General features: G+C 40.2%; 2 protein-coding genes across 2 annotated transcripts; both read left to right on the forward strand.

The window, feature by feature from the left end:
* The first annotated feature begins 15,186 nt into the window (after nt 1-15,186).
* LOC133842035 (endoplasmic reticulum metallopeptidase 1) lies at nt 15,187-19,227 on the forward strand. The gene is given in 10 exon segments (XM_062274931.1): nt 15,187-15,585; nt 16,172-16,833; nt 16,893-17,637; nt 17,693-17,873; nt 17,935-18,263; nt 18,333-18,432; nt 18,490-18,592; nt 18,657-18,735; nt 18,737-18,940; nt 19,003-19,227. Coding segments are annotated over 10 exon segments (2,763 nt in total). The 5' UTR covers nt 15,187-15,393; the 3' UTR covers nt 19,171-19,227.
* Nucleotides 19,228-21,529: 2,302 nt separating this feature from the next.
* On the forward strand, nt 21,530-24,942 carry LOC133840799 (endoplasmic reticulum metallopeptidase 1-like). Its single transcript, XM_062272871.1, has 7 exons — nt 21,530-21,589; nt 21,890-22,575; nt 22,749-23,680; nt 23,730-23,914; nt 23,976-24,119; nt 24,178-24,380; nt 24,442-24,942. Exons 2-7 carry the CDS (start codon nt 21,890-21,892, stop codon nt 24,890-24,892), a joined length of 2,601 nt encoding a protein of 866 aa, XP_062128855.1. The 5' UTR covers nt 21,530-21,589; the 3' UTR covers nt 24,893-24,942.
* The last annotated feature ends 347 nt before the right edge of the window (nt 24,943-25,289 follow it).

Genomic DNA, 25,289 nt, shown 5'->3' on the forward strand with positions numbered 1-25,289 from the left:
GTTTATGGTTTTGGGTTTCCCAGCTGACGCATCGATATCGACCCCTTTTTGCCCGTCTAACTTTAGCTGACTTTAGTCAACTTGGGCCAAGCAATCTACGCCGTTGGAAAACAGGACAAGCCTTTGGGGCCAGCCCAACTTGCTGTTTTGAGCCTCTGCTGCCTGCTGCCTACTGCCTACTGCCTGCAGCCTGTCGCCGCCTTGGGAGCCCACTAATTGCTCTCCTTGAAGGTCTGGCCAAAGTTTATGGAATTCAATTTCCGTTTTAAGTCACTGTACAAAAACAAAATTACGCGGCCTGAGGCCTCAAATCAATTTATGCATTACAATTTAATGTGCTATCAATTATCTCTGAACTCTGTTTCGATTATCATATTCTCGACATATTCCATACAATTTTAATTTATGACTATAAAACATGAGCGAAATCCATTTGCATGTCAAAGCACTTTAGAGCAAAGCAACGGTCAATGATCAGTATACAGTTCAATTTCCGGATATTTAGTGTGAAGTACTTAGTTTGCAAAAGTTTCCAGTTGCTTGCTAATGAAAGTCTTAAACAGCAAATTAAATTAATTTTATGGTTAATGCTTAGTTAAACTTTCACTACAAATTTGGCTGTTTATACTCGCTAACCGTAGGGTAGAAGGGTTTTAAAACTTTGTGCCGGCGGGAAATACAAACATTTAGATCTCAGAGACTATAAGAGATAGAGATATATTTTTTTTACAATAATAACTAAGAAATACTATTGTATGTCAAACAAGTACGTTGCTTTGGATGATAATCTGGTATAATTTCTACTTAATGGTATATTTTCAATGTACCAAATATATATATTTATATTTTCTGAATATTTATTTGAAATATTCTAAGAATAAACCGCACTTATTTGCTATTACTGAAAATGGCTAGCGGGTATCTCACATTCGAGTCGGGTGTGCTCTCTGACAAGTTTCTTCTCTTGAATTTATCGCCACCGCAGTATAAATATGTCACTATGAAATATGTGTCAAGGATTAACACAAACTATTATACGAAATGATAAGAGCTGAGGTGCGATGCTTCAAATGTTGAGTGCTGTTTATGGCAGCTGTTCGGAAATGTGTTTAAACTTACATCACCTTGACTGCCAATCTGTGTGTAATTTCGAACTGAATGTGACATCCATAAGTACACCTTCTCAAAATATGTTGTTTCTTGTCAGACTTATGAGCAGAGCAAAACTGCCAAAGAGGCAACCACACTGTGTACCTGTAAAGTTTGTGTTTACTCAACTTGTAACCCTCCTGCTGTGTGTTTTAGGAGTGGGGAAGTCAAGTCTTGTGATAAAAGATGTCGGCATTTTGTGTTGCAACCGTCAATCAAATAAATCAAAGCGGTCCACGATTGTCGGCAACTTCAGCTGTAGCTCCTGCTGACAGTTGGTAATGTGCGTTTAAAGACATCGTGTTGGGGGGAAAGTCGAGTTGGATCAAAGCAAGCTGTCATCGCTGAACGCTACTGTCGGAGGACTCTCTGTTTACCCTTCGCAAAGATGGCAATTTAAGTTTACGTCCTGCATTACGGCAGATAACTTGTTTATGTTATTTGATCAGTTTCTCCTTCTTGCTTAGTGAGTACTTATTTTCCCCCCTTTGGCTGACACATATGAGCAACAACAACAATTGTAATTTGTGCAGTCGAGAGTTCAAAGGACGCCTCGGGGAATGTGTGAACACATTTATTTAGCAGTCAAGTAATACTACAGTTATTGGTACTTATTTAAGGCGTCTGTCAAGGTTGATTGTCGATGTCAAACAATCATAAATTATGCACAGACAGATTTATGAGGCACAGCGATTCGCATTTTACCCACAGATGTTGACATATTGGAATATTGACAACGTTCTCAATTAGCTTAATTAAAATCCAGCCCCTATCAATTAAATCACTTCAAGGCGATAGCTAATCAAATTACAATTCCTTGCTGCGGAATTTCATCTTCAGCAGGTGCCATTGCACTAGTAATTACAATCAGAGCTATGCCACCGCCATCGTATTCGCATCCTTGGGTAACCCCTGGTAAATTCCATTCACATTCAAAGTAGAACAAAATGCCAAATTCCAAAATCCAATTCCATTTGCCGCGCTTGGCAACGGCTGACGACAAAAGACCAATGCAGAGGAGACGTGACTCGAACCACAATAAATTTACAGCAAAATATTCATGATATTCTGCTTCTTTTTTTTATTAGTCCACAAATTTTATTTCGATTGTAAATGACTTTAAGAGTTGTACTGCTGACAACCTAGATTTATTTAAATCTTGCATTTCATCGAGTTGCCTTTTTTAGTCGCTTCATTTGTGTAATTTATTTATTTTTGTCAAGGAGTCTTGGGCACAGTTGCGAACTGGAATTTTAATTGATTATTTATATTTTACTTTCCCTCAACCCTGTCGATTTTGTAAAGTTTGCCTGTTTTTTGTTTGAATGTAATTCATTAATATTGCTTAATATAAATTGCTTTTAATTATAGAGTTCTTAAATTGTCGCCTTCGAGCTGTGAATAAATAATACGAAATAAAACAAAGCACAAGCCTGGTTAAACAGCACAAGCAGCTGGTACAACAGAAGCAGAGTGCTCAACTTGCAATCATTGGCAACAAACTCTCCAAAACTGTAGTTAGATTTTGTTCAAGATCCAACTTTTTATTTACTAAACTCATGCCAAGAAGAGCTTAAACGCACTTGGCAGAAATTGCAGCATACTTTTGCGGGCAATCCAAAGACCAAGAAGAATAAGTTGTGTGTCGCAGTGTGCGTGTGTGTGTGTGTATTTGAGTGCTTTTAATGCATGGACAGTGGCTAAGGAGGTTTCTTTACTCTACATTGTGCTGACAACTTGGCAACTCTGCATATGGCACTTCAGAGTTCGTCTCATCGAACGATTCTCTTGTCTCTTGGCATCTTTGTGGCGACGCTTTAATTAAGTCGAAAATCCAACCTGTCACTGCAAAATAAACCCCTCGATGTCGCCCTTCCCTTTTTTGAAGTGCTCTGTCTATTACAATGCATGAGTTTTGGGTGCTGTGGAGCGTAATTCTCATTACTTCTCATTAAAATTCATTAATATGTTATTTATGGCGTTTAATATTCACGTGTTCCCACCTGTTCTCTCGCACCTATTCAGCTGTTGAACTGAAGTGTTGGTATGCTCCCTCACTTATCGTTATTATTTGGCTCGGCGATTCAATTAAGTCTAATGGTAAAATGCTGTTAAGCAATTAAATTGCTTTTGTTTCTGCCACTTTTTGCCATTCAAATTGTAGTACGCAGTATCTCCATCCCATATACATGTAAATGAAATTCGTCGCAAATCAAATTACAAAAGCATGAAAAATCCATGCTGTAAATTGTTCTATAAAGTTTGCTGTAAAACTTTGCCACAACGATGGCTGCATACCCTGATAACATTGATATGCATGTATAGCTTTGAATTTGATTGATTTTTATATATAAGTTGTCCGATTACAATAAACTTATGCTGCTTAAACATTGAACAAATTGTAAGAATAGTTGGAGTCAATATTAAAATAAATTCATAAATGCTGCACACGTTTGTAATACCCATGACTACGATGTAGTATATATAAAAAAATATATATAAACAGTTGACTTAAAAGTTGTATTTATCAACTTAATATTTGTCAAAGCTTTACGCCAGCAAATCCTTTTATACTAATTGGATAAAATGGTGTTTGCAATGGGTTCCACAATTATTTGCATAGCATACTTTTAGGCACACACAATAAATTCCACAAAAATCTGCTGAATTAGACTTTATGCATTTGGATGAACATTGCAATGAGATGGATATAAATAATGAGCTGATTTTCTTTGTAGTAGCTGGAGTACAATTGCACAATTTGCAGTGGCTGCTGGCATATTTTGTGGGAAGCGTGAAGTTATTCCTGTGCTTTTGATTGCTTGTTCAATTATACAAGAATTTGTTGCGCACTTGCCAGACTCAGAAGTGAGTGTTGGGAGGCAAGCCTTACATAAATACGAAACCAATTGTAGATATTAAGAAGCTTTAAGCTTAAGATACATGCTACAGGAGCTACAAAGTAAGAACGATTAAATTGTACTCACATGGTGGGAAAGGCCATTGATGTGGTTGCCATCAGAAGCTGCTGCTGCTCTTCCTCTTGCTCTCGCCTTGTCTTCGTCAGCACCAGATCCTCCTCCGACTGTTGTCTTTGTATGTGGATGCGGCTGCTGTTGCTGATGCTGTGGTTGAGAATGTGTACCAATGAGTGGGCTAGTGGGCGGGAGCTGATGGTGTTGATGTTGGTGCTGGTGCTGGTGTTGGTGGGAGGCGGAGGTCGAGGTGCTGGTTGTATATCTGCCACTCGCGCTAGCGTTCGAGGGCGATGGCGAGGCGGGCGGAGTGGGTTGCGGTTGTGGAATTGAGGGGCCCGTTCTGTTGCGTAAACGGGCCAATGCACTCCGTAAGCCCTCCGTATTGTCTTTGTCGGGCCCCTTTCCAAATGAAATGCATCCGCAGAGCACTTTGAGCCGCGATCCCTCACAACGTTGCGGTCTCCAAACTGCTCTCGCGGTTAACTCCAAGTGTCTGTCTCTGCTCTATAAAATAACTCTTCAATTAAGAGTGCTTTCAAATCGTAGTCGATTCATAATGTTGCTTGAATTCAAGCGCACAAGTAAATAAGAAGGTTTTTTAGAAAAGTTAACTATCTTTTAGATTGCACTTCAACTTTAGTTTAGTTCATTGTCAAATTTCTGAAACGAGAAGGAAAAGCACTTCATTAATAATGTAAACCAAGCTAATAATTGTTGCAGAAATCAAAGTCGTAATTATTTGGGATATAAATTTAATTAGATACGTAAAGTTAATGCATTTAAAACCAACTTTCAACTTGCAACGGAGACTTGTTGCAGCAAGCTAGTCAAAACTTTCGAGTCATGAAATGGACACCACAAATTTCTCTGAATAGTTCTATGGTCACTTACGCCCAATTATAAAATTCACAGTATTTCTAAAAGGCTGGCAAAATAAATTGCAATTAATATTGTGGTTGCCAGCGGGCGGCAAGGCAAAGTCGTAAAAGTTGTGCTCTTCTTTTAAGTGAAGTAACAACTACTTTAATACGCAATTCACAATGGCCACAAGGAATGCAAAAAACACATGATGTTTGTTGTAGTTTTGCAAGTAGTAATTAAAAGTGCGCTTGTCAGACATCATTGTGGTTCCCACAGGCGGCTCAAGGATTTGTGCAATGTGACAAAATGGTTTCTATGAAACCGGGGCTAAAACGTGACGTAAAAATACCCTTTCAAAATGGAATAAAAATCTGCTGCTGCTGCTGTTGTGTGTGGAGGGAAAAACTATTTTAACTAATTTGTATGCCGAATGAGTCAACTGAGAATTGGCTTCGGCAGGTCTGGTCTGCCAGGTATCTGAGGGCATGAAATATGCAAAGTGACAGCTGTTGTCTATGTGCAGCCGCAGGCAGGCAGCCAGGCAGCCAGGCAAACACACACAAGGGCAGCAAAGCGACTGAGGTGGCAAGTGGTAAGCGGGCGAACACAAACAAGCTTGACAAATGTCTCATACTATATACGAGCTACACCTGTCACACACTAACACAACACACACACACAGCGGCAACTGTCGCTCTCGTTTTTTACGACACTTTTTTGTGTTGCATGGCTGGCGGCAGGGAAAAGCTAGTAAAACAGTTGCACGTTTTGTCTGACTGCCAAAAGGATGCTCTTATTACCGCCTGTTTAAAGTGAGCACATGAGCATGATCACACACAGATACCTTAGTACTTACACCCTTTGCCATGACCGAAGGCAATAACTACTACGAGTATGATATCTATTTGCAGAAACTTTTGAATTTAGGGAATTACGTTTGCCATATGCAAATGTCAGCTTATTCTTAAAACTGTTTGCATATGATTTATTGCCCTGGTAAATGCTTCAAGTTGCTCGTAGAAGCCATTTGGAGATTTTGCGGCTTGTTCTAGTTATTTGGCAAATGATTTAAAGCCAACTCAAGCGTAAGTCTTGCAGGTTAATGGCAATTTATTTATGAAATGAGCAAAGAAGCCGTCGGCCAAAAACCAAAGTGAAAGACGAAACAACGTTAAATGAAATCATTTTGTGGATATTTTCTAAAATCTTTTTGCAAATTCATCATGGCCATTGTGTGTGTACAGGGGTGTGTGTGTGTTTCAAAAGCAATTTACTCGCATTGTTGTCGCTGTTTGCTACGCAGCAATTATTTTCTCATATTACGTATACGCAGCGCGTGCCCAATTCACTGTTTACAGATTTACGACTCTTCCTCTGCCCATCATACACAAATTTCTATTAGAACTTTTCTTTTTTTTTTTGCTTGATAGAGAGAAAGAGGAAGGCGGAATGACTTTTCGTATTTAAGCCGGAGAAGCCAAAACAACGCCACAAATTGTTGGCCACAATTCGCGTGCGTCGTCCCACTCTCAAGTGCTCGGCCAGCAATATTATCATTATTTTTGGGGCTAAATCTAAGAGTTTTGTTGCTGCAACAAACTGTGCGTCAAATTAACTTTGCACCAGAAGCCAGACTCCCAAGTGATATGATGGCAAATTTGTAACGCCTCACTTGCCATCCTTGTCATCCTGCTTTGCCAATGGCCTGAAGGCAGGCGACGTCTCTTTCCGCCTTCTTGATTATGCATAATTTCTCATTTTCAGTTTTCAGCAAATTGTACCGCATTCAGACGAACTTTAATTTGACACGCAGAATCACACGTTTATTTGCAGAGTTTATTAAAAAAGAAAGTTGGTAAATATTTTATCAAATGTGATTTTCCGCTTACGCGAGTGTGTGTAATAATATTCGTCATAGGTATAACTCATACGCAGCGTTGGACACAGAGAGACAGACAGACAGATGCCATGGATGAGTTATAACAATAACAATAATAATCATCAGCTCGACATAAATTTATATTCATTTCATAGATTCGGGAGGAGAATCGATTATTATTATGATTATTATTTACAGCTTTCAACAATGCATATTTGATTGATGTTTGGCTCATTACTGGAATCCATTATGGGCCACATACGTTGATAAACAAATGGGTGTGTATGTGTGTGTGTGTGTGTGTCACCGACTGAAATTAAAATGCTGATTGCGAAAGTGGGCTGGCAGCAACCTGAAGCCAAGGTGCGCCTCATCGCAACGCTCGCTTTAGGCTCATAAATCAAAAATTAAGTTACGACAGCAAAGGAGCTAAACGAGTGCTACCGAGATATCAAAGTTATTTCTTTATTCTTTTCTTCCCCTTCATCGCTTCACCTGTTCTATCGATGGCGATTCGGTCGAGTGGAAAGGCTCGTTAGGAATTCAAATAATCCTTATATAGAGGACGTCAAATACTCGTGCAGTTTTGATGGAATGAGTCGAACTGATGCAAAACCGAATGTGTAGCAAATCATTCAACACACATTTGCGTCTAAATTTAATTACACCAAATAAATGCAATTTTAATGAATTCAATTAGATGAGCTAAAGCTTAATTAGGACGGCGTCTATCGGCTGCCAATTAGTGGAGCTTAACTCGAGCACGAAAACACCGAATGCAAAATCCATAAAAACAAATATCAATTTAATTTTCAATTTCAAAATCAACATGATATTAATTAAAACGACTTAAACTACGCGCGAATCAAGTGCAAATTATATTGAATTGCCGTTAGGTATTATTTTGCCATTTGCTATAGTAAATTATAATTATAATGAACGCAATAATCTTAAACTTAGTTGGATTTTAGTACCCAATAAATGCCATTGTTTGGCGGTTTTTGTGTGTGACTTTCTTTTAAGTGGAATCCAATGAAATTAAGTTGGTCGACACACCCAGAGCTGCATATGCTATATAGGGCTATATTACTGCAGGGCCATCAAATTGTAAGGGGCGTGGCACAGGGCGGCGTCTCGCAGCGCTGGCTTTGGCAACATTGTAGGCAAACCGCTTGGGCGCATTTCGTGCAAAATTGAGTTTACACAATAATTCAATTTGGCAAGCACATAAATTTTAGATATGGCGTTAAAAGGATTTCAATACAATTTCATATAGACGACGCCCAAGCAGCACTGCACACACACTCGCACACACACACACACACGGACATTTAGAGCACACGCCTAAGTGCGTACGCAGGTTGAGGTCTATTGGAAATGGAGGTGAAGTGAGTTGGAGCGTAGATTTAGTCGACTCCAAATTTTCAGGCGAAAATAAACCAGATGGCAGAATGGCAGAGAGTAAGGAGGCACTTACACATGTCTGCTCAGCTTGTTTTACCTCACGGACCCCTAATAGACACTTAATTAAGAGAATATTACGCAGCTGACTCCACACACACACACGCACACACACACACATCGTGTGGCCTCCAAAGCTGAGGGTATTTTGGTCAAAACGTTCCTTGGGTGTTTTGTATTGTGTTGTATGTTAGGTTTCAAGGCTGCAGCTATTAGCTATAGCTATGGCTGTGGTTACAATACAAACAGATCACATTCAGTTCAGTAGTTGGAATTCATTGCCTTTGTTGCTGCTTCGTTCCAGTTCAGTGAGCAGGTCATATCAATAACTGAATTCGCAATGTCATTGGCACTGCAAACGACAGCTGAACTGCCAGCCACAATACTAAATTGATACAAAAACAGTTCCTTCCTTTCATTCTATTATTGAAATAGACGTTCTTTGAGAGGTTTGTCTCTGGCTCTGTCTGAGGTAATCCCTGGAACTATGACTACTTTGAGCGAATGCATTTGAATTGAGACTATTGTCATTTCAAGGAATCTGCTGCAGATGAGGCCACACATACACTAACACACTCGCAATCCGATTGCGACACGTTGCATAAATACCTCTTGTGTCGTCAAGCATTGTTCTGATCCCCTCCCGCCTACATGACTTGCTGAATAACTTGGCTTCTAGCTTACGCTACAGACAAGTGTTGCTTGAAACGAACGAAAAAAAGGCAAATGAAAAAATAAACGAAAAGGGGATCCAAACAATTCCAATAAGCCACTGTGTATGAACCAAAAAAAAAAGTAAGATAGCTACAGTCGAGTGTTTTCGACTGTGGAATACCCGTTACCCATTGTTTAATGTAATATCAAAACAGGGCGGTATTAATCTTAAAATATACCAAATTAACATACAGAAAAATGCCAATATAAATAAACGGTATAAATATACCAAATTAACATACAGAAAAATGGTAAAATAAATAAATAGTATATATCGATATAGTATTACATTCAAAATATACCATAGACGGACAGACAGACAGACGAACATATCAATGTCATCTCTGCTGTTGACACTGATCAAGAATATGCATACTATACTTTACGGATTGTAGGTAACTCCTTCTACCACATTTCCTGCAGACACATAGTTGTAATACCCTTTTACCCTATGTGTAGCGGGTATAAAAGAAAATACAGTAAGCAAGTCAGCAAGCCAACGAGCCACAAATTGAATGAGGCTGTCAATCAATGTGGTTGTTGGCCTTTCATGGATAGATAAAAACATTTCCACCTTACAGCTTACGAGTATGCTGAGGTTTAACGCCACCCAAGGAGTCGACTGCGAGTATAATGTATAGTCTCTGTCTGCCTGCCCTGACGACTCAATACCACAGAGGCTGACCAATGCAGACACACTCGCTCGCTACTTGGAGGTCAGTTTATGGGTTAAGCTGAGCCATTAAGCAGCATACATAGATGCGCAGTTTATGGCAGCAACAGCACCGAAGTCTGCAACAAGCACAAGCAAGGACACACAAGCATGGATCAACGTTAATCCTCATTTGCGAAATGTTCATTTATTGCACTACGCGTATAAAGTGCAATACTTCAATATTGCGCCAACGAACAATGCATTGCCTCCTCTGACCTCCAAATGCAATTGAGACATTTATCATGATGTGCGACAAACTATGAAATTGCATTGCCATAACTTTAAAGTTTTGCCAAGCTAAGGTCATTGGACTTAGTCTGGTGAGTGGGAAATCATTCTGGTAAAATGAATGTGTTTAATCTCGTTAAATTTGTTTTAAGCGCTTTTCTGCTCTCAGTAGGAACACAACGCACCAACTATCGACAGGTAAAAAGGACAGCAGCAACAAAGCTTACGTTTTTTGAATGCTAATGGAATTTTAAATGAAATTCAGAGGGTGAAAGATTGTAAGGATGCTTCTTATATGCTTGATTAACTTACGAACACGCAGTTCTGGAGCAATAATTAATTAAATGCCACACTGCAGTGGCACAGCGCAAGAAAGGCGGCAGCAGGATGTGCCAAAGAAAAGCAAAGGAAATTAAAGGAAAGAAAAGGAACGCAAAAGGAAATGAGGAGCAAAGGGTAAATAAATGTATGAGGGCAAGCTTTGTGTCGTTTCTTCTTTGGTGGTCAGCAGCACAGCTGCACAGAAAAAACAACTTTTAAATTTAAATATCTGCAGCAGCAAAGGAAAAGAAAAAAGTCATGTGCAATTGCAATGATCCTGTTGCGTTGCATTCAGAACGTTGGCTTATTGCATATTACAGCATTTTAATTAAAAATATATACTTCGCAGTACGCATTTTCATTTAAGGTGGAACAAAAAGCGTTTTGCCAGCAGCCAGCCAATCAGGCTAATCGTGTTAACTCTCATCCCTGCATGGTGAGAATTTTTGCAGCAATTACCGTGTTAAGTGATGCATAGCAGAAGCATCTGATTGATGTTGTCGTTGCTGGTGTTGTACTCGTCGTAGTCGTAGTCGTTGTCAGTTGGATACCTGAATGGCGTCGAGCAGCTGTTCATAAATCACAGGCAAATCAGCAAATGCTTGACATGACTTCATTAAAAAGCCCAAATCCGTTCACCCCTCCTAAGCGCCCCTAAGCAACCCTCACGCAGTCAATAGGCAGCAACGAGTCTAGTATGCCACAGTGCGTATGCGTGATGTGCTGTGAGGACAATACAATGGCTGACACTCAAAATCGACAGCTGCGTTACGAGTTGCCATTTACGATGTCTGCTGACGCGTCTAATACCCTTACGTTCACATGATTTCCGGGCATGTGTTTGACTCCCGTGAATTTTAAAGCAAATAAATCCTTTGTAATATAAGAATTGCGTCTGCTCAACATTTCGAAACAAATTCGTTTTATGTACTCGTTTCCACTAGCAACCATCTTACATTTGAGAATGTCTACGAGTACTGTTGCTGTTACTGCACATGCCTCCCCAAAAAAGTTGATTGAAAACTTTGTATTCATTTTGAGCTGCTAATGAATGCCAAAACAAACAAAAGCCATTGCAATTAACTCTCTTCACAGCTCAAGTTTGTTTTGTCAGCAGCAAAAATAAACACTACGTTTCTCAGGAAGAGGTAACACAATCTCCGCAAATTAATATGCCCCAAAAGCATTTAAAACTCCCTCAGAGTCTTGTTTGTATTGTATATATATATTTTTTTTCTTTTTTTTTGTATTTTCAGTTGTGATTTTCTGTTTCTATGTCGTCATTGTTGTGCGTTTTATAAAGTCTAGCAAACTTGAATGTGTAAGATTGCTTGCTTTTGTACCAGAATTTTGTAAGTATTTCCTAGCCTTTGTTGTGGTCCTCGACAATAGCCGAGCTGGACTTTGATATTATGCCCAACACTCTCAGAATTTGTCAGCGTATTTCGTGTGACGCATACTCAAATGAGTGTTATATAGGACATATGTATGTATGTGGCATATGGATATAAGCACATCTAATGCTCGCAAATTCTTATTATGATGATAATGCGTTTGGTCAACGACCCGCTATTCGCCGGCTTGAAATGGGCAAACAGCGGATACAGCTGTCCCGAAGTAATGGAATGCCAATGATATCATCATAGAATGCACAGCCAGCGCGATTGCCGATTGGAGGTATAAAAACAAATGCGCAAAATATGCAATGGATAATTCTATTCAGGCAGATCCTTTTCAATTCTGGCAATCAAATTACTACTAAATATTTTCTATATGTTTGTTCGTTTGCGATTCAGTAATTTTAATCCACTTTAAAAAATATCCTAAAAATAAAATATACTGCGCACATTTTAGAATGCAGTGGAATGGTATTTCAATTTCGAAAAGAAATTGATAATGTATTGGTATGGGAAATTAATCCTAACCCACATATGTATGTTTTTTTTTTGTGTGGGCTTTTTTTGTGTAGGTTCTGTTTTCGTTTTGTACCCAATTGCCTTCTCACATGTACTGCAGAATATATGATTAGGTTACCTCGTATCGGATTCCGAACGTAAACTAAAAGCAAATAGAAGGGAGACACTGACGGAAGCGCTTGAAATACGCAGCAAAAAGTACAAATAATGGAATAACCAAAAAAACAAACGGTGCGGTGGGGGTAAGCAGCATTTAGCGGGGACAACAACCGAAACTCACATGTTTTAGCTGCCGCAGGAAAGTATGCTACGATTTTGCTAAACGTGAACTCGTCGAATTAATGAATGCATGCGTTTTGATTTATTGTGCGTTTTCTTTTTGAATTTCGTTCTAATTCACGGTTGCGGCACTCACACATTTATTGTTTAATTCAAATCACATTTGGTTTATAAAATTATATAATTTTTGAGCTAGGCAGCAATATTCTATGCCCATGCTTTGGCCATAAACAGAAACTAGCACAAGACCGAGCACAAACACACACACGCACACACACACACACTCAGTGGGAGCAAAACACTCGCGCTCGAAGCTGCCTTACTTTCTTTTTTTTTTGTTGGTATGAGGTTTGCGTTTCAGTAGCACATTTTTTCTATCATGCGTTTGCTGGGGCCAGGGCTTGCTGAGCTGCCAAGACGAGACGACCAAAAGCAACGACCGTTCAACTACGACTGACTGAAGCTCCACTGAAAAGTAAATGAAAATGCTGTGAGCCAAGCTACGTTTATACTATATATAGTGTATGTGCGCGTATGTGTGAGTGCCTGTGTGTGTGTGTGTGTGTGTGTGACAACGAGCGATGGCGAAGCATGCGACACACAGCAGGCAGGCCAAAAAAAAACAGCGCGAATTTGAGTGGAAAGCCCAGCAGGATAGGAAAGCACAAGCAAAGCAGCTGACACATATTTTGGCTTTGTTTTGGTTGTGCACATGCGGCGTCGCAGGGGGAGCAATGAATTCCTCTACTGTGCTGTGCTGTCCTCTGTGCTGCTGTGGAGCTCGAGTAGCATGCTGCTGCGGCGGCTTGCCGGCGTTTTGGCTGATGTTTCTCTCTCTCTCTCTCTCTCTTTCTCTCAGCTCGCTCTCATGTTGTGAGAGGCAGCGCCTGCGTTTTGAGTTGTTGAGTCGTGTATTTTGGTTTTTAGCTTACATTAATACAGAGCTGTGCATAAATAACCATAATATTAACCAACAGTATTATTAAGAGAATTTTTTAAAATTAAAATTAACTATTTATTCGCTCATAAGGAGATGGAATTTTTAACCTCTCTCCTTGCGGAAGATGAACCATCTACGCATTAATGCTCTTGGGCACATTCATTTTATCGATTTCCTTTTGACCAATATTCCGATGAACTTTTTGTTTACGAATTGGTGTAGCAGAAGCCATGAATGAATACATGAAATATTCTCACACACATATGCGGACAGGCAAAGAATGAAATAGTATGGCTACAACTATGTATACTTATTTGAGTGTGTGTGTGTGTGTGGTGAGTGTATTTGCGTGTGTGTGTGTGTGTATATACTGTACCCTTCTTACCCAAGTTGAATGACACTGGCAAGTGGATTGGCATCCGCCTCCCCTCAAGTTGTACGTTGATTATTTGCCGCTTTATGTCCTCAATTCAAAGCGGGACCCCTAGTGTTTATGTGTGTGCGACTGTGTGTCTGTGTGTGTCCTAGGCCTCAACGAAGAGTGAGCGCGCACTGACAACATCAGTTCGTATTTGCACTGGGAGTTGGAAGGGCGTGACACAGTTCCGTGGAATGCAAGCAAATTGGAGCAATGTTTATGGGGGAATCTGCTACGTTCGCCCGTAACGCCCGTATACATGATATTTCAAATTGTAAGTATGCACCAGATTTTAATTGAAAGTCCCGCCTGTGAGTATGCATACCTCTTAAATGATAAGTGCCGTTATTAAGTGCGCAATATTCATTTAATAGCCGGTTGCTTATTAAAGCACAGCACGAAAGTATGCTACAGTTTTGTGCGCTTTATTAAACGCATTAATTAAACGTTGCATACTTTTATTGCCGAAGCTTAAGCTATGTTATATATGTAGTAGTTGGGAGACATCGGAAATCTCTGATGATCTCTCTTTCATTCATTGACTCACTCTTCAAATAGTTTACACAAATTCTTATTTATTTAGGCATACAGTTTTGAAGCTGGCACAACACACACGGACTGTCTCTGTCGAAGAGTAAAGTGAATATTATTAAAAAATCCGCCTAGTCATTTTATCCATTAACTAGTGTTTGCGTTGACGCTGAAACAGAGGCTTTAACATGGAAACGAAGCAAGTGCGTCGTCGACATTTCTGGTGGCAGTATCAGCAGCAGCGGCAAGAGCAACAGCAGCAGAAGCAGCAACAACCGAGCTTAGGAGTTACAATGTGCAGTGAAGCACAGGAAAAAGTTGCCAAGGTACAAATTAAAAACAATCAAAACTTTTGCTGGGATTACCCAGTGTTCGGGGCGTGCTACAACATGAAGCGCATACGACTGTGTAGTTGCACAACTTTATTCAACTTTGACATCCTGCATGGATTTATGCGATACGCACTTGTGTTTTTTAGTTAATGTTTGAAAGGGGTCAACTTTCAAACAAAAACTGTTCGTGATCCAATGGCCAAACAATTGCGAGTCTATCGGATGACATTTGCCTTGTTTTACAAACTGCACAACAACGTCAAACTTTAAGCCAGGTAAAATTAATAAAACCAATTTGCGATCGACTCTAGACGGACTCCAAACTACGACTGAAATGGTTTGTTTGGCTATTGGCGTTGGTAATATGCTCTGCCTTGCAGAGTACCTTTAGAGTTGAGGTAGCCTGTTTGATAAGATATGCACATATCGATATCGACGGCCTGTTACGTTTGCCAAACCTTCAGCTGGTCGAAGCGGATCAGTCGAAGTCCAAACGTTGCGAGCTGCACACCGCGTCCAATTTCTATTAGCCAGGCAAAGAACGTTCACGCGAGTCGAACTATTTATTATAGTTCGCTCCACGAGTAGTTCAAAGAGCAACAGATCGCGAGAACAGCTGATTGAGAGAGCGAGAGAGAGCGGGAGAGACAACTCGCTAGAGTATCTGCCGTATGTCGTATACACAAAAAACAAACACACTGGAACTGGTTGAAGAATTGAAGAAGAGGCAAGAGGCAATTGAAGAAGAGGCAAAAGACTCGATGAGCAGTGATAAAGTTCGGCGTCGCGTTATAACGCCTACCTCGGATGCCAGTAACACAGATCCATTGTTGCGACATGGTGAACTGCAGCTGGATGATAAGGTGAGCTGAGCGACAGTCCAAATCCCACATCAAGGGCAATCAATTATCGCTTCAAGAAGTAGAACAAACTAAAAGAGGCATTTGCAAATGCCTGTCTGAGTGCGAGTGTCTACAAGCTAAATTATAGATACTTTTTGATAAGATTAGTTAATGGTGGTAATGCATTGGGTTGGGTATTGAGACTGTTGAGCAAACGAGGGTGTTGATTAGGCAGTTGCCAATTCTCGTAATATTTTGGAGTATTATTAGGTCTGGGTCTCGGTCTCGGTCTGGGTCTGTGGCAGCCACACCAAAAACTATTTATTTCCCCTTTTATGGCTTATCGTGGCAGCAATGTCAACTCGGTGGCAACAGTTGCAGAGGCAACCAACACCTGGCAATGTCGGACAGCCGATAAGATAAAAACGTGATGGATTAAATCTAACTGGTATATAATACATACATTGTTAACACATAACTTGTGCGATCCGAAACATCGAAGTCGCTTTAATTAATAAATGATTCACCTACCCCGCGACTAGCCAAAATACCTGCAACCACTTGAAATACTAACCCATTGTTGCCGTTTCTTTTTTTCTTCCTACAGCAACCCAATGGCTGCGAACGCGTCTTTATCAGCGAAGACAAGATAAAATGGTATTGGGCGCCGGCTTTTATTGGCTTCTGGCTGCTCCTCTATTGTACCATATCCATACCTGCCTCGAATCACCTGCCACGCCCTCTCACCATTAAGGATGAGGCCAAGTACCCAGAACGTTTCATTGCCGAACGCGCGGAGAATAATCTTCAAAGCTTGGTGGCACTTGGACCACGTGTGGTAGGCAGTCGGGCCAATGAGCTGGACACTGTAAGTTTGCTCAACACCAGAATGCGCACGCTACGCGCTGAGGTGGGCGCTCTACATGACATTGAGATTGACAGGCAGGTTGCCTCAGGCAGCTACATTCATTGGGAGGCCGTGAACATGTATCAGAGCATTCAGAACATTGTGGTCAAGATCAGTCCCAAGGGCTCGAATAGCAGTACTTATTTGCTGGTCAACAGTCACTTCGATACGGTGCCAGCAGGTCCGGGTGCTGGCGATGATGGCTCCATGGTGGCCACCATGATGGAGACCATACGTGTGCTCTCCAAATCGAAGCAGGCACTCAAGCATCCGGTGGTGTTTTTGTTCAACGGTGCCGAGGAGAATCCGTTGCAGGCATCGCACGCTTTCATCACCCAACACAAGTGGGCCAAGAATTGCAAGTAAGTAAAAGGAAAAGATTTTTGAAAATTTACTAAATTTAAATTAATTTTTCTGACAGAGCACTGATCAACTTGGACTCGGCTGGCAATGGAGGTCGCGAGATTCTCTTTCAATCTGGTCCCAATCATCCGTGGTTGATGAAGAGTTATCGTCGCGCCATCAAGCATCCCTATGCCTCGACTTTGGCCGAGGAGATGTTCCAGCACAATTTCATTCCCTCCGACACCGATTTCCGCATCTTTCGCGATCACGGCGCTGTGCCCGGCCTGGATATGGCTTATCAGTACAATGGTTATGTGTATCACACTAGTTTCGATCGTGCTGAAATCTTTCCTCGCGGCAGCTTCCAGAACACTGGCGACAATCTTCTATCGTTGATACGCGAGATTTCCAGTGCACCCGAGTTGGAGGATACCTCGAAACACGCTGAGGGCCACACTGTCTACTATGATGTGATGGGCTGGTTCTTGGTCTTCTACACGGAAACCGAAGGCATCATTCTCAATGTGGTGGTGTCCATTGCAGCGATTGTTGCCTGCGGCTTGGCCATTAAGCTAATGTCCGTCAATACGGGCATCAAGCTGGAGAAGCTGCTCAAGCACACACTGCACACCTTTACAGCGCAGATCTTGGCCGTGGTTGCAGGTGCCGCCTTGACGCTCATCGTTGCGGTCTTCATGGATCTGATACACTTGCCATTGTCGTGGTTCACACACAATTGGCTGATGCTTGGACTGTATTTCTGTCCCTTCTTCGTTGGCTTGGGCATGGTGCCAGCCTTTTACTTCCAATACACCAAAAATGTAAGTAAATTAAAGTGCACTGCATGCAAATTAGTTTAATCGATTTTCTATGCAGCCTCGTTTCCCGATTGGACAACGCGTTCAGTTACTGTTGCACTGCCATTGCTTATTCCTGGCCCTGCTCACCCTCGTGCTGACCATTTGCAGCATTCGCTCTGCTTTTGTGCTCATGCTCACTTGCCTCTTCTACACTGTCGGTGTGGTGTTCAACATCTCCACCGGTCTGCACAATCGCAGTAAGTTAACCCCTTTTGGTTTGTTTGGGGACATTCCTGAGTGCTTTATCTTGCTTTGCAGATGTTGCCTGGGTCATTCCACACATCGTGTGCTATGTGCCGCCTTTCATCTTCTTCGCTTACTTCTCGCACGGATTCATCGTCACTTTTATTCCCATGCTGGGACGATTTGGTGATAGCGCCAATCCTGAATTGATTTTAGCCGTCTTCAGTGTGGCCATTGGTCTGCTGACCAGCGGATTTTTGGTGCCCATGCTGAACATGTTCCGCAAGTCGAAGACCATCATTTGCTCCCTGCTGGCCATCACTTTGCTGTGCATCATTCTGGCCGCAACGCCACTCGGATTCCCCTACAGACCGGAGACGAGTGTGCAGCGTTTTTCAGTGCTGGTAAGTGGCTTTTATTACTACTGAATATATCGATCATTGTATTAATTTGACATTAACTGCATATAATAGCACGCCAAGCGCACCTTCCACGATACCCACAACAATGTTCGTCGCACGGACTCTGGTTACTTCATCATGCCACAGGACAGACGCACATACACCGTCAAGAGTAAGTTTCTTCCCTCTTAGTATTGTGTATATATTTTACACATATTTACATCTGCAGATAAGGTTGTCAACATGACACTGGCTAAAAGTGTCAAGGACGATTGCCAAAAGGAAATGCTCTGCGGTCTGCCGCTCTACAACATGCGTTGGCATAAGACGAGGTAAGCTATAAGAAACGTAAGCCTATCGTCGCATGGTTTATTTACTTCAAACCTTAATCTTTAGAGCGCGAGGCTTATGGATCAATGCATCGGAGCCCGTGTTAGGTACAGAGCCTGTGGTTAAATTGGTAACCAAAAAAGCAGCTGACAACTACAAGAATGCGATACGAGATGCAGCTGACGGGTCCCAATCATATGGGATTGTATTTCCAGCCACTTAATGGTTCTCGGATTGATAACTGGTCCTTCCATCAGGCACCATTACGTCTAGGCTATAAGCCACCATATTACATATACTTCTCGTATGGCGCAAGTAGCGCCGCTTTGGACTTCTGGCTTGAAGTTGAGGTAATAAATTTGCTCATAACAAAATTAGCAGAATGTGATAATGTGTTTCTCATGCTTAACAGAAACCAAGTGGAGATTGGAACACACCCACGTTAGAACTGGGCGTCAGTGGTTTTTGGATTCATCACAAGGAACTTCTTACATCGGATTTCACAAAGTTCGTCAACAGTTTCCCCAACTATGTTGATGTTGCGCCTTGGCCAGCGTCTTATGAGACTTGGTTCTATTAATTATACTAATGTAATATTAATCACAAATAAATAAACACAACTTTTTCTACAATTTTATTTAAAATGCATTTTGCATGTTGAATATTAAATTTTAAATTAAATACGAGTCTAGTAGCTAGCACTCCCTTATTTTAGTTATTATATTAGTTTTGTATAATAATTAAACACCTAAATAAATAAATAATAAATTAAATAAAGAGCTAAAGTGCTGGGTTAAAATTAAAGAGCAGACATGGCCTGACCTACAATATAATCATAGACAGCCTAAGTAGTGTTTTTTAATCGAACAACTATTGAAAGCAACAAAATATTGAGATTAGCAATCATTGGTAGCAATTTTAGATTATATTTTCCTTCCAGTCTGTGCGTTTACCATTATATAGCTTAGTGTATATTTTTATACCCGCTACTCATAAGAGGGGTATTATAAATTTGTGCTGGCAGGAAACGTACGGAAAAGACCCCATAAGTATATACATATATTCTTGATCAGCGTCAACAGTAGAGATTTATATACATATTATAAATACATTTCGGTATTTTTCAGTTTATTTTTTTGGTTTGTTAATATGGTATACGCACCGAATTGCCTTTATTGCGAACCGAAAGTGGTAGATGATAGTCGAGAACACTCGACTTGTGCTTTCTTTCTTGCTTTAATTGGTACTAAAATTTAGCATTATATGTTACAACTTTAAAAACAACTATTTTTCTAATTTCAAAATTTAATTTCATACTTCAGTGTAAAATTATAATGCTCGAATTGGTTCACATGAAAAGATATAGTCTGAAGAGTTCATTAAACAGAATATACTATTCGAGGCTGATTACGAAGAACATTAATATTGATAGCTTGTTGATATCACAATTAACAAGAATCTGATTTATTTTTTGGTGTCTACACTAATTTTTTTTGAAGTATTGCCTTTTCTATTACGGGCGATAGAAAATGTTTTTAATTAAATCCAGACGAGTGTGTAAACTGTTAAAAAAAAATAATTACTTAGAATTTTTATTTATGGTATTCTTACATATCAATATCCTCCGTATAATAGAATACTCCATAAAATACTTTCTGTAATAAATGACTTACCAAAACCACTAACCACTTACCCTTTATAGATACGCTCCTCGAACTCGGCAATCTTAGAGTAAGGTGCCACACAATAGTATCTTGCGATAGCATCCTTCAGGACACAAGTTTTCTCTCTCACCCAAACTTGGCGTAGTCTTCGAGCACCCAGAAATAAAGTCTCATTTATAAGCTTTTTACCATACAGTTACCATCCATGCAATTCCAAAAGTCGCGAAAGCTGATGACTTCGCTAAGCGATATTGTCTTACTACCCGTCATATTCTGAGGTTTATGCAACAATTTCTCAACTCCGTCATGGAAATTAATCCAGTACTTGCTTGTGAAAGCATCGCAAACAAAGGTAATGCATATTAAATACAAATAGAATATCGACAGTTAAACCAGCGCCTGCTTGGTGTCCTCCTCCGATGTATACTGAATAGTTCCATCTGTCGAATAGAATTGAGACTTTGTCATTGTACATAGAAATATTTTCGGTAGTCAATATCTTTATGACACTTTCAGTATTAATTTACTACTACAATTAGGGGGTCTACTGTATGACGGAATAATTTATATACCCGTTTGCTATATGTATAATATAGGGTATGCATAACTTGTTGACAGCCAAAAATAGACAAGCAGGAAGCTTATGTCTACACTGTGTTTCAAATCTATAAGACGCTTAAGAATTTTTGACTTTAAAGACTAGAAGTCTGTCAATAAATCTCTCTATAGACAAGATTGTTAGAAATATTTCTTCAAATCAAACTTTGAAGTATAATCTGAAGTTCATAAAATTTAATTATTTAGTATTATTAATAAGACTTGGAAACTACAAAATATGGAAACAATGGATAAAATTTATTTTATGCAACCCACTTTAATAACTTAAATTGTAAATAAAAAGAAACTGTAATTTAATCTTTTTCTTTATTTTCAATTATCACATCAACCACTTTCTTAAAATAGAATTAATTGCTTTTAATATACTCTTCAAGTTGCAGCTGACTTGTTTGAACTTTCTCCAGTTTCCATACAATTCAAAGAGCACTGATAAGTGTTGTAAATGTTTATTTCGGCTTCTTTGGATTGGTATTAAGATATTTGAGTGCCGACATAAAGCTTAATCTTATGGTTAACCATCAGCACGCCATAAACTAAACTGTCCCCAATCGCAAATTCATAATCTTCAGGAAATTTCAAAGATTATTATTGAAGATAAGCCCACCGAACTTAAAAGCCTACCCCCCTATTAGAGCCCTATTTGTCAGTCAAGTTAGTTTCTCAGAGAACGTGTCGTGGATCGGTCGAATTTCTATCGTGAGATTCCCTTGAAGAAAGGTAATACTCGAAATAAACCAGAAAAGATTATATAATCAGCGGCTTCTTGTTAATTACAAAGTGAGACACATGCAAGGAAGTGAAAAAGTGAAATTACATAAACAAATATAATACAAAAATATTATTTTTTGAAAAAGTGTTCAACTAAATGTGACGATGGTGAAACTTACACGACATAATTGGCATAAGTTATCACTTTGCTTATCGACCTTGAAAGTGCTGTGTTCACTATCAATAATCCCTCCTTTTACTGCCCAATAAATTATGCTCTATTGAAACGGTTTCCCCCTACTATCTTAGATGACTTTCGCTAGCTTTGACTTGGCTTCCGATCAGAAGGCATATCGCAAGGAGCACAAAAAGTGGCCTTGGTATGGCGCCCCCATTTTTTGTGCGATTTGGTTCACAATCTTCTATGTGGCAGTGATACCGAGTTTCTTTTCCTATCCCAAAATGTTGTATATGCGTGACGAGGCCAATCACCCCGATGAGTTTATCGGTGAGAGAGCCATGCATCTGCTGGGCGAGTATTCGGCAATAGGCAACAAAATGGTAGGCTCTGAGAACAATGAGGTGCACACCGTAAACTTCATAAAGCGGGAAGTTGAGAAGATTGTAGAGCAGTCTCGCACCGATATTTATGACTTTGAGTGGGAGGTGCAGTATGCTTCTGGAGCCTTCTATCTGTGGAATGTGGCCACCAGCTATGCCAACGTATCCAATATTGTGGTCAGAATCAGCAGAAAAGATTCGCCCAACGATAATTATTTGCTGGTAAATTCCCATTACGACTCTGAGGTAAAGACACCAGGAGCTGGAGATGATGGCGTTATGGCCGTTATTATGTTGGAAACTTTACGTGTCATTTCACTCTCGGATCGACCACTCGATCATCCGGTGGTGTTTCTATTCAACGGTGCCGAAGAGGCTAACATGTTGGGCTCACATGGCTTTATCACAACGCACAGATGGGCAAAGAATTGCAAGTAAGTCGATGCTTTTCATAAAGAGTTTTCAATTGAAAATATTATATTAAATAGTGTTTTCCAATCATAATTTGTTATTCATATTCCTATTTGTTAAAAATTGTAAAAATATTAGTAAAACATAAATAATTCAATAAATATATACTGTTAATAAAAAAAATTATAATTTACAGAGCACTTATCAATTTGGATTCTACAGGAGCGGGTGGTAGAGAAGTGCTATTCCAAACAGGACCCAATCACCCATGGCTCATGAACTACTATCAGAAGCACGCACCGCATCCTTTCTCCGTCACCCTCGCTGAGGAGTTGTTCCAGAATAACTTCATACCCTCTGACACGGACTTTCGTATTTTCCGAGACTTTGGTAACGTGCCCGGCCTAGACATGGCCCATGCCCTCAATGGCTATGTGTATCACACTAAGTTCGACAACTTTAAGAATCTGGCACCAGGCACATACCAATCGACGGGTGAGAATGTCTTGGCACTAACCTGGGCACTGGCCAACGCACCCGAATTGGATGACACTGCTGCCCATGAGGAAGGACATGCGGTTTTCTTCGACTACCTCGGCTGGTTCATGGTCGTCTACACCGAAGCTGCGAGCATTGCCATCAATACGGTTGTATCTGTGGTTGCTCTCATTGCGATTTGCATTTCCATCTACTTCATGACCAAGCAGAATGATTCGGATGCACCCAAAGCCATCGTCCTTCGATTCTGCGTCATCTTCCTAGTGCAATTGGGGGCTGTGATCATTGCCTGGGGACTGACCTTAATCGTGGCTGTCTTTATGCATGCCGTTGGCTTAAGTGAATCTTGGTATTATGGCATTTGGATGACATTCGGACTATACTTCAGCACCTTCTTCTTTGGCTTGGGACTGTTGCCAGCCTTCTACATTCAGTGGACGAAGCACAAAACGAACATGAAGCTCAACGACACGATTGCTTGCTTCATGCATGCCCATTGCATCCTGATTGTCCTCGTCTGTGTGATCCTCATGTGCATGGGCGTACGATCCGCCTTCTTTCCCATGTTCGGATTGTTCTTCTACACCATCTCAGTTCTACTGCAGCTAATCTTCAAGCTGATCTTTAAGAGTAAGTAAAAGAGCCTTAATATACTGATCTCTTATTGAATGCTTTTCAGAACGATTCTTCATGAGCGTTCACCTGTTGTGTCAACTGGCGCCTTTCCTCTTCTACACCTTTTTGAACTACGAGTTTCTGCTGGTCTTTGTACCCATGCAGGGTCGTGATGGTCCCGACAGCAAACCCGACATGCTACTGGCTCTGTTTATTGCCCTCATGACGATGCATTTCGCTGGCTTCATTGTAAGTTGATCCCCAAAAAAATTTTAAATATGCTGACAATCTTTTCATCACCTTTTTTCAGATACCAATTCTGTTTAAGTTCCGTAAATCGAAGATCTTTATTTCTATGTTTGGCGTCATAACCATCATATTCATAATCCTGGCTGCCACTCCAGCTGGATTTCCCTTCAAGGCGGATGTTGCCACTCAGCGATATTATGTGCTGGTAAAGTATTGTATTCTTATTATTGAATATTTATATTAAATCAATATATTTTATTAAGCACACTGAACGAGTGCTACACAATGAGGATAGTACGACAACTCGAGAGTCTGGATTTTATATTCAACCCGTGGACACTCGTTACTCCGAACTTTATGATACAACATTAAAGGACGTGGAACCCGAAAGCTGGCTCACAAACAACTGTGCTTCAGAACCTTATTGTGGATTGCCGCTTTACAGCGGACGTTGGCTAGACTGGAAGTAAGTCAAAATTACTGACTAGAAAGCCTAGTTTACTTATCCTTTTTCCACACTTTTACAGAGATAGTGCACGCTGGATCCACAACACAGCGCCAGTGTTTCCAGTAACCACTGAACTTACAGAAGTCTCGAGGCAGTCCATAAATGCTACCAGAAAACGTTACGAGTACAACATAGTAACAGGCGATCGCATTGTCATATTTATTGATCCCAAGCCAAACGTAAGGATCACCAATTGGTCCGTGGATGATACCGTCTTGTTGGATGGCCGTTCGCCCCCATACTTCATATACCATGTGTTCTCCATGGTCACGACACCCTTCAACTTCTGGCTTGAGTTTGAGCATGATGCTGAAAATACAGATGGACCTTACTTCAAGATGTCAGTAAGCGTTCACTTTCTCTATCACCCAGAGTACTACACATCAGACTTTAAGGATTTCCTGGACACATTCCCAGACTGGTCATATACAACTGATTGGTTGGCCTCTTACGAGAGCTGGGTATTTTAGAAATGAATAAACAAAAAGCTACTGTGACTTAATAAATAAATTTAAAATATATATTTTTAATACAAATTCACTAATTGAAAATTTCTTTAGGATTTTTGGATTGTATTTTATAGTATAATTCTAGCTCATTAATTTGATAAAATGTCGTGTGTGTTTGTGTTCGTTCGATGTCCCACACTCAGGCACCCAGTAGGTATTTTAAAAAATGAATGAAATTATGAACAAATTGTGGTCTTAAATCTATGAAAATAAAATAAAATTACCTCTGGGAAGAATTATTGCACTAGGTATCAGGGTAAATATTTACCAAACGTCGTCTCTTACTATTGCAGCTAACTTTCTGGTTAACTTTCCCAAGTTTCCATGCAATTTGATAAGTGTTGTATATGTTTATTTT

This window comes from Drosophila sulfurigaster, chromosome 3, assembly GCF_023558435.1.
Source record: "Drosophila sulfurigaster albostrigata strain 15112-1811.04 chromosome 3, ASM2355843v2, whole genome shotgun sequence".
In the NCBI taxonomy this organism is placed as follows: Eukaryota; Metazoa; Arthropoda; class Insecta; order Diptera; family Drosophilidae; genus Drosophila; species Drosophila sulfurigaster.

Coding starts and splice junctions, on each gene's coding strand:
- LOC133840799 (XM_062272871.1), top strand. CDS start 21,890: ATGACTTTCGCTAGCTTTGACTTGGCTTCCGATCAGAAGGCATATCGC. Junction 22,576..22,748: donor AGATGGGCAAAGAATTGCAA/GTAAGTCGATGC, acceptor TATAATTTACAG/AGCACTTATCAATTTGGATT. Junction 23,681..23,729: donor CTTCAAGCTGATCTTTAAGA/GTAAGTAAAAGA, acceptor AATGCTTTTCAG/AACGATTCTTCATGAGCGTT.